The following is a 10,450-nucleotide window of genomic DNA, read 5'->3' on the forward strand; positions in this document are numbered from 1 at the left end:
ATACTGACTTTTTTCAGCATGCTATACTAAGACTTTTTTCATGACTTTTTTTTCGTCGTGCTATACTGACTTTTTTCAGACTTTTTTTTCGACATGCTATACTGACTTTTTTCAGACTTTTTTTTTCAGCATGCTATACTGACTTTTTTCAGACTTTTTTTTCAGCATGCTATACTTAGACTTTTTTATGACTTTTTTTCGACATGCTATCCTAAGACTTTTTTATGACATTTTTCGACATGCTATACTGACTTTTTTCATGACTTTTTTTTCGACATGCTATCCTCAGACTTTTTTCAACAGGCTATACTAAGACTTTTTTATGACTTTTTTTCAGCATGCTATACTATGACTTTCTTCATGACTTTTTTTCAGCATGCTATACCAAGACTTTTTTATGACTTTTTTTCAGCATGCTATACCAAGACTTTTTTATGACTTTTTTCAGACTTTTTTTCGACATGCTATTCTAAGAATTTTTCATGACTTTTTTCAGCATGCCAAATAAGAAATTTCATACCATGTCTTATTTCTGACATTTTTCAACTTCCTATACAATGACTTGATTTATTTTCTTGAATTTTTTGACAAATACTTTTTTTCATGATTCATGCGATTGTTTTTTTATGACCTTTTAAAATTATTTTTTTGATTTTCTTTTTGTATGACTTTTCAAGATGCTGTACTATAACTTTTATGACTTAATTATTTTTCCCACATGCTTGTGGTGGAGGAACTCCTATACCCACTTTAAATAAATAATACCGAAAACCAGGTTGTCTTATGTATTTATTCTCTGCGCAGAGAAGGTTCAATCATCACAACAGAATGCGAGCAGTCTCAGTGAGGAGGAACCAAGAAAAAAGTGAACTATAAACTTTCTTTATGCAGAATGAGCAACGGTGGGGGCCGATGGCCAATGTTAGACATTTTGGTCTCAGACTGAAAGGAACAACAATGAAAAACAAACTGCCAGCAACCAAAACAAGCGACAGGATGGCCTTGGTGCTGGAACATTCTCATACAACAGTTTATCTTAGGCGAGGGAGAATTTTTCTTCTGCACAGCAGACACGGTAAAGTTCAACAAAGTTCAGAGCAAAATGACTTATGCATGAATACAATATACTGAGTAGAAATATATATATATATATATATATACGAAGTAAAAATGTACCTTTACATGCTATACTATGACTTATGGCTCTTTTGAGACATAATATACTTTGAATTTTTTTACTGAACTTTGGGGCAACAAAGCTGAACGAGATAACAATATATTGTCTGCAGTGATGTTTAAGTCCTGGGGGGATGGCAGGCCAGAACCACATTTTTTTCCTTTGCAATTCTGACTGTCCATAGTAGTCTCTTCCTGTCCTGTTCGGTGGCTGATCCGAGGATGTTGGAAGCCCACTCGTAGTCCTGGGAGACGGTGGTTCTCAGAAACCTGGAGGCTGCAAGGTAGTTCCTAGATATGAAGCGCAGTCATCATGATCAAATAGAAACCTGACATTGGACAGCAATTGCAAAATCGAAATTAATTTCATGGAAATATTCGTCGGTGGTACAGAGGGAAAAGAGCATTGGGAGGGCACACATACCTGGTGGGCTGATGTCATTTCCCCAAACTTCCCATGCTGCCTCGGTGCTGTGAGGACACTGTGATCCACTGACAGCTGGGACGGTGTGCCGAGTGAGTTCAGAGATCCTTGCACAAGTACCCGGGGAGTCGACGTGGCATGTGGTGCAGAAGGGGCGACTTACTTTGCTTTGACTCTTTTATGACATACACGATATTTTATTGACACGCTAAACTATGACTTATGTCGTTTTAAGGACATACTATGATTTTTTTTCTTAATGTCATACTTAACTATGACATTACTATTGTGTATTTAGATTTTTACTATGACTTTACTTTTTGACATAGAACCTTTCTAAGTCATAGTACACTGACTTTTTACTACACAGTATATTAAGACTTCTGAATTTTAAAACATACTTTTTTTTGGACACTTTACGATGACATGATATACTATAACATGATTATTTGACATACCATACTATGCCTTTTTTACTTTAACATACTATAGTTACTTTTACTAACATGATATACTATGAATTTTCTAATCTATGACTTCATTACATTTAAAATAAAGGCTATACAAAAAAAAAAAAAGATTTCCTGTAACGTACTGTATATTGTTTGTACCCCAGACCATGTCAATAAAAAATATATATATACACAGCAATTAAAAAAATAATGAAGCTAAGAATTAGGTGTGGACCTGAGCCTGCTCCGACTATGTACATGTATATATGGCCGCACGCACGCACCTTGCAGTAAGTCCTGGTCTAGGATGAGTCTAGAGATAGTCAGTGATCCTGTATTAGCTTTAAAGGTAAATTAACACATCAAATACACACTATTGCACCTAGAAGCCTTCAGAGCAATTCAAAGTTTGTTTTCTAGGACTTCACAAGAACAAATCAAAATGTCTTGTAACGCACTGGTCACCATCGAGTGGAACTGGGTTTGACCTCTCCACAATGAGCCATCATTACACAAGCTCTACACCAAAAAAAGATTGAGCGCAGATATTAGTCATTGTTATTGATATTTCTCCAAGAGATGTAGGAGCGCAGAGCCAAAAAAAGAAGAACTGCCCACAGAAAGGCAGCACTTCTCTTAAAATACAGCCTGTCTCACAGGAGCTGCCTGCTGTTAGTACAACAAAGACTCCATCGCTCACGTTGTAGCCCAGCAGAGCACTGGACCCACTGTAGCCTGATCCAGAAACACTGTAAAGCACGGCCACTCGAAGGCCACACATCTGGACAAACGTATGTTATGCAAAAATAACTTTGGAAAGCAAACTGGAGAGTCAGACATTTCAAACTTAAAATACTGACCTTAAGATATCTCACAGTTTGCACTTAGTTCAAACACCATCACTGCTTTTGACTTTATAAATACATGTATTGTATTGCATCAGCACATATTGAATTTACTGGATATTGCATTCTAATTAATCTGGTAAGTTGTGTTCAGCCAATTTAATACACATGAATATTGAAAAAGGTTTAATCAAGTTGCATTTTCTCAAATAAAGGGACTATACACAATCTTTGAGGCTTTACAAATAGTGTTACATTTTATTAATATATTTTCATAAAACAAGTTTAAGACTGTATCAAAAACTCAGTAAAAACATTAGATTTTTTAACCATTTTTTCTTATGGTGATATCAGATATGAAATGTACATAATTCACATGTTTCTTTGTTCCCAACCATATTGAGATGATGCATTATTTTTTTCGTGATAGGTAGGTAAACGTTCTTTTGCACCGTCACAAACTAAAGTCATTCCCCCCCCCCCCCCCCCAATGATTGTGATCATAAATCTAGACATACAATTAAAAAATAAAATTATTTCCCACTCTCGCCCTCCCTTCCGCCCCGACTAGGTTTACTTATGACACTAACATAATGGAGTTGATTAATTTCACAGGCACACAATTATGTACATCCCCCTCGTCCCCATGCCTCATGTGACCAGACAACAGCGCACTAAACATAACAGCGCACCACCGAGAGGCAGGGCAGCCATAATAAAGTACTGTAGGCCCCCCCACCACTCATACCTACTGAACATAAGACAGTGGACTACATCACCCTGCTGTGAACCACAGCATCCCATTGGCCCCTTCATTACTGTTGTAGCAACCCCACATGGCTTGCCAACAGCAAAGCCAGTCATCTCACAGGCAGGTTTAGTGGCACACACATTTAACAAAAAAGAAAGGAAATAAAAGTCAGTATTTGTTTTGTAACTTCATTAGGCTACATCTACAACAGGCGTGGTCAGTGGGATGTCCTTTGTGATCAGGAACCAGAGGAACCTCAGTCATGTGGCGAGCTCAAGGATACAAAAAAGAAAACCTCACCTCCTTATTGGACTGGACTACTACCACTCACTGTGTGCAGTTCTGCGCAAAGACACATAGTGCAAGGTTTAACAAGAAATTGCATAAGTGCAACAAGGTTTGCATGTTATTGTCGAGAGGGAGCGAAGCAAGAGGAGAGAAACGGGAGAGATCAGAGTCCAAGAAAGAAACTAAAGAAAGCATTTCATGCTTTCAGTATTTCATTCCCCTCTAGAAATAACAGGTGCAAAATCTTAGTAAACCTAGCCGAAGGACAGATGAGAGTGATATAGAACTCATAAAGATTAACACTGTGAGGGGGAGCCTCAAGTCTGTTGTCATGGGAACATCTGCTCAAAAGGACCCTGCAGGCTTCAGTCTTTATTATTTTCTATACAATAGAAATAGTACATCATTGAAGATAAAAATGGACTCTTCTTGGCAAAAAAAAAGGAATATGCAAGAAGTCAAAAGCAGATCTGAAGGACAACAAAAAGAAATACAAAGTGTTCCCCATCCATTCGCCCTGTGCCAGCAGTAGTAGTACTTGCAGTAATTCTACGATAGTGTCTTATCCATGATGGTCAAATATGTGGGTATGGTTGCCTGCTCCTCTACAAAGTCAAAGCCTTTTAATTGAACATGTGTAAAATTACTCCTGCTGTAGTTTTTCAACAAGCATCCCTACATTGCACCTGCTTTCCAAAGTGAAAAGCTCCAGTGTGCGTTAGGGAGGCACATAGGGAGGGGGTGACCGGTACGAGGTCATGTTCTTGGGGCGAGAGCCCTTGCCCTCTATGGGGACAGTAAATGGTGGTGGGGGCTGGTAAGGTGGTGCGTTAGGATCGTCATCTTGATAAATAGAGTACTCCTCCAGCAGATCCTGGTCCAGCAGGTTACTGTGCGGACCGGCCATGTTGGGGTACTCCGGAGGGGGAAGTGGGGGCTTCTCCTCCTGAAGGATAAGAGGGATGCTGGAGGACGGGGGCGACTTGGAATCATCCAACTCGTCTGCGAATATTATGGGGACTCCTTTCTTGATGAACGTGGCCTGCTCCTCTATGGTCATCTTCCCCTTGCGCTTCTTGCGGTAGCAGACCATGGCAATGATCCCGGCGATGAGCAGCAGGGCGGCTACCACGACGGCGGGGATGACGGTGTGCAGGTAGACGTCGTCGCTGCTCCTACGACCGGTCCCGGGTGAAGGTGTGGCCGTGGGAAGAGCGGGCATGGGCACCTCTCCTGGTGGGATGAACGTGTAGCTCTGACATTTATTGGTGCCACGGATGGAGATGTTGATGGGTTTGAAATCAGGCTCCATGGCTTTGGTGAAGGCCAGTTTGGGAGTCCCTTGAGGATCAGAGATCCTGTTGCTGAGAACTGTGATTTGGTCCTTCGGACAAGAACTTTGCTGGAGACTGTTGTTGGTCCACTCCACCACAATCGAGCCTCTCGTGATGCTTCTGAGGGTCACCGTGCTGCTGTTGCGATCACCGAGGGCATACGCTAACTTTTTGGTCAAAAGAATCTTCTTGTGGACGTCGTTGCTTAATGTTTTGGGGTCACCGTGGAAGCGAGCAGCAAACACAACTGATGGTTTGTCGTTAGTAGACCAACGGTTGACTTGAACCTCAAATGCGTCTATGATGCTCTTCCCACCTTTGTCAGTGGCCAACATGAAGTACTCATGTTTCCCCTCGTGCTGCTCCTCTGGGAGGCCGTACAGAAGCTGGATAGTGCTGTTGAACTGGATCCAGGAGGTTTCATTCACTGCTTCTTTGGGGGTCTTTTTCAAAGTCAAACGCAGCTTATCGGTGGTACCATCCTCCCGGTCATAGAAGGTATCTGGAGGAATCTTAATCTCGAAGTATGTTCCGACCCATGCATTCACCTGATCAACGGCGTTGCGGATTTCTGGGTTTTTATTTTGGTCAGGAGTCAAAGTGAGAGGAGTGGTGCGTTTGGGCGGTTTAGGTGTGGTGGACTTGGGCTCTCGGGGAGCTGGTGTGGAGGTTTTGGGTTTCTTAGGTTTCCTCGTGGCAGAGGTTTTGGGTCTTTTGGTGGTGCTTGGTGGCGTCGGCAGAGCAGTGGCCTCCACAATTGTAGGCCGAGTCATGGTGGGCTGAATGGGGATGGTGCTTGTGGTTCCTAGTACCCTCGTGGGTTGGGGCAGTCCAAATACAGGTGTGTGGGCTATCTGATCTCTGACCCTCATAGTGGGCTTCACCGGAAGAGGCAAAGGACCCCGGACGGGGGGAGCAGAGTTCTCTGTTGCTAGGGCAATAGAGGGCGAAGTCGGCGTGGGAACAATGCGTACAGGGGGCTCCGGGTGAGAAGTCGGAGGAAGCAAGGAGGGGACTGGGGTAGGAGTGTTGTACAACTGCCGTCTGACCCGTTTCACTCCATGGGGCTTCTTGTTCACGATGTGCCAGCCAACCACTGGGTATCCCAGCCTGGCCGACATGGTCCCATCCTTTGCAAAGGATTGGACACTGTCAATGTCGGGGATACTGCCCTGGTCAAGGGCGCACCCCAGTTTCCATGACAGAAGCGCCCCATTTTCCACCACCTTCTTGGCGTTCCCTGGTCCGGCCATGAAAGCAGACATGTCAAACAAACGGTTGTTCACAACAGGGACCACCCTCATGTGCTCCAGGGGCACGTGGGAGAATTTTCTCATGATGCCCAGTAAGTTGACCCTCTGTTCAGCAAACATCTTTGTCAAGTCAGCATCCAGGATGACGGTGAGGACGGTGACGAGCTCCTCGGAGCCGCAGGTGAAGGGCTGGACGCCATTGCTATCCGACTGTAGAGTGAGCAGGGTCGGCTCGGTGTCGGCTCGTTCTTCTGGGTACACTTCAATAGAGAAGACCGTACTCGGGTACACTTGGCTGCCAGTCTTCTCAGTCATCTCGTCTCCAGACACCAAGATATGATACACACCTTTATCCTGCTCCAGGGCCAAGCCTCTCAAAACGCAGCTCTCTTTGTCCCAGTACAGCCAATATGGTAAAGTCTCCTTTCCCATTTCAGCAAGCTGCAGGAGGGAAAAAAGAGACACAATCACTGTTTTGTACTTCAGGGATACGTCTGAGATGTAAGTTGAGTCAGAAAAGGAAAACGTCATTAAGTGATAATTCACAGCAGAATGAATTATGACTGGCCATTAACATTTACCAGGACCTGAGTGGCATCTTAAAATTACTTAGTTTGACTATGAACTTTAAAATAATATGAAACAAAGAAAAGAAAGTACATATTGGCAATTGTGAAGTTGAATCTAGGAAATGTTTGGTATTAAAATGGTGAATATATGAGCATACACAAAACCCTGTTTTTAATGGTTTGATATTGACCAAGTTTCCAGTAAATCAGGAGCTAGAGAAACTAAACAGAATAGATGAATGCAAATCTTTCAACCATCTAGAGTAAAAACGGAAACGCTTCTCCTATCTCCCCGACCCCCTCCACATTCCATTCACTTTATCAAATCTTGCCAAATAGGAACAGGAAGCAGAGTGAGCTTCCATTGATAATAACTATGCGAGTCATCACTCTTCATTTTGAGTTATTACAATATGACAGGATATCATTCTGCATCACCACTTGGGCCAATAATAATCTCATCTCATTCATAAGTCAGACTGGAACAAATTGTACCAACGTCGGCTTCAATCAGCAGCGATACGGTGATTAAAAACTGAAGGGATGAATACTATATATTTCTGCAGACAAAGACAAATGTTGTCACCATAAGGGACAGAAAAGAACAATAAAATGTAGTTAATGTTTACACAGCCCTCTGTTAAACTCATTCTTCATTCTATTATTATAAGTTCACAAATGATACTCGTGCTGGGTCCATTTAAACGTATAAGAAGGCACCTCCCACATAAAATGAGGGGAAAATTGTTTGTCTGAGTCTCTTCATATCAAAGCAAATTGACTCAATAATCTCATTAAATGAATGTTTAATCATTTATATGCAATTATTTGAAAATACCAACACATTTACATCATGTAATGAAGGATTCAATATTAAATGCCAAACATTTCCCACATGAAATCAACAGATGTATCAACATTTAATTGTTCTTATTATATCTGATCTTCAGGTTACTTACATGGACATTGCAGGTTGCATTGGCTGGTCCCGGTGGAACCTTCAACTGAAACACCTGGCCTACGATAGCAGAGGAGTCCGGGATGCCGGTGTGTACTCCCCCGTTCTTTGCAGAGGAATCTGGGATAGCTGGAGGCGTTCCCTCACCAACCGAAGATGCTGCAGCCTGGAGCTCAGCGAGCACAGAGGACTGCATAGAAGCCTCTAGTTCCACAGATATCATCTCCGCCGGTGTATCGTGCTGTTCTGGCACAGCGCCCTGGGCCATGGTCACCAGAAGCCCTATTAGCAGAAGGATAGTCCTACACGAAAGAAGCTCTCGCCTCCCGGCATCCCCACAGCTCATGTCTCTCCGTTTATAGTGCATAGCAATCAGCCTTTGGTCTGCCCAACAGATGTCTATGAACCACTTAAGAGGCCACATGCACCGCCGTCAGTCCGGTGATATGCTTGTGGGTCAGATTCCCTAGTTATTGGCTGTGCTCACAGATGCAGTGGTTTCTCTTTGCCGTCCTCTGTGATCCATGAAGAGCTCTTTGGCAGCCTGTTAGAGAGCCATGTCAGCCAGCTACACGAGGAAACGAGGAAGAAACAAACATGAGTGACAAAATAAAACCAGCAGTGCAAACATTCAAAACACTTACACAAGAACATTCCTGGCGACGCTGTTTCATAGTCAGTGATCTCAACACGTCTGCAGAAGGTTCATTTATTGAATATATAAGAAAAACAACTATATTATATTGTTCTAGTACTTTAACAGACCTGATACTAGTGTTCACTTTGTTCGCAAAAACTACAACTAAATATGTTCATCAATTACCTTTGTTTACCATGACAAAGAGGAGATGATGACAAGACAGCACCGACATCATTAACGCTAACTGTGACACAAAAACAAGACTAAATGTAGTTAAATTAAATATAAAGTTTACCAAAATCCCTTATATCCCAATATAATCTGATGGCTACAAAAAAAAAGGAGTAAAATATCAAGTTCTCTTTGACAAAGATGAAACTAAAATGCCCAGACTTTTAGTCAACTAAAACTAAAACAGGATACGGTTGACTACATATGATAAAAACTAACAAGAACAGAACAGACTAAAGGCCTTACACACCGGGGCGTGACGAATAAAAAGACATGAAAATGTGAAATACTCTCCTGTGAATATCCTATGTCTAGAGCTCTTATTGTGAAAGGAAAAGAGAGGCGTGGATCTGGTATGCGCTGCCTTTGTCGCGGTTAAAAGAAGTGACAAAATTAGCCGTCTTGGTTCAGACTACGGCGCCTCCGAGTTGTTGCTTTATTGTCCTCATCATTACTCAACCTGTTCTGCACAACATGACCGGTTGATGCCTTTATTCGCGGTGTAAAAGCTCAGAAACATCTCCCTCGGAGGATTTTTGAAACCACATTTGTCTTCCTGATATACTTTATAAGCTACCTGAGGTTAAATAAATAAATAAATAAATAAATAAACCACCACACAAAGACTGGCTGAAAACTCTGATCTCAAAATGTATGCATTTAGTGATTTATGCCAACAGCATAAATGATATTTCCATTTAGATCGTGTAGTTTCAACGTAATAAACATTATTAGAAAAGCGACACATCGATCTACTGATCTTCACTTCTCTGTCACGGCATTTTTAGCCATAGCGATTCTCACGAGATGCACGAGTGTCAAAAGGTTGTTTGTCTTGGTTGTAAGTTTTAATTAGGTGCCCTGGGGGTTGGAATTAGAGTCTCCATTGTGCTGACCCAGCCAACCTCAATCCTGTAGCACTCAGAAACGGGCAGAGGAGGGTCATCCAATTGCCTGGAATCCTAATGCCCGACTGGCACAAAGCTGTGACGTCAACTTGTACAAAATGTGCCTCCTCTAAACTGCTCCAGACACACAAGTCTTATTACGGAGGGTCTTAGTGAAAAGCATGTGATTCACTGGTCAACATCTCGATCAACAACCTGCGTCATGAAATCTGTCAATAAGTCGAAGGATGTTTCATACTGCTTGAACTTGTTTTATTTAATAAACCATGCACATTAATGCACGGCCTTCCAGTAAACTAGCTCCTCCTGTAGCAAACAAAGCTGAGCTTCCACAAGATTAGTTTGTGCCTCTCATTCATCCACTCTCCACTGTCTGACATTCAAACATCTAGTTTGTATCTGTTCAACATACACAACATTTTTTCAGTTTTTAGTTCCCAGTGTCTGGAGCTGTTTTTTTTTTAACCTTTAAAACCTATTTAATAAGGCTCGTTTGCAATTCATGTATTCTAAAAAGGCGGCTTATTAAACAGTTGAGCTACTGTATTTGGGGGGGGGGGGGGGGGGGGACAAGCCACTATCTGGAATTTATCTGTTCAACATAAACAGCAATATAGAAGG

At 42.1% G+C, this 10,450-nt stretch overlaps 1 protein-coding gene across 2 annotated transcripts in view; it reads right to left on the reverse strand.

Moving 5' to 3' along the window:
• Positions 1 to 3,152: 3,152 nt before the first annotated feature.
• Positions 3,153 to 10,450, reverse strand: part of LOC116382498 (dystroglycan-like) — a 12,034-nt gene continuing 4,736 nt past the window's right edge. For both annotated transcript variants that reach the window (XM_031845594.1, XM_031845595.1), the window contains exons 2-3: positions 8,052 to 8,618; positions 3,153 to 6,964 (exon numbers count right to left, since the gene is read on the reverse strand). In XM_031845594.1, coding sequence (XP_031701454.1) covers positions 4,655 to 6,964; positions 8,052 to 8,474 — 2,733 coding nt within the window. In that variant the 5' untranslated portion in view covers positions 8,475 to 8,618 and the 3' untranslated portion in view covers positions 3,153 to 4,654. The remainder of the gene's footprint in view (positions 6,965 to 8,051; positions 8,619 to 10,450) is intronic.

Source organism: Anarrhichthys ocellatus, unplaced genomic scaffold, assembly GCF_004355925.1.
Source record: "Anarrhichthys ocellatus isolate YVR2014 unplaced genomic scaffold, GSC_Weel_1.0 scaffold5, whole genome shotgun sequence".
Lineage (NCBI taxonomy): Eukaryota > Metazoa > Chordata > Actinopteri > Perciformes > Anarhichadidae > Anarrhichthys > Anarrhichthys ocellatus.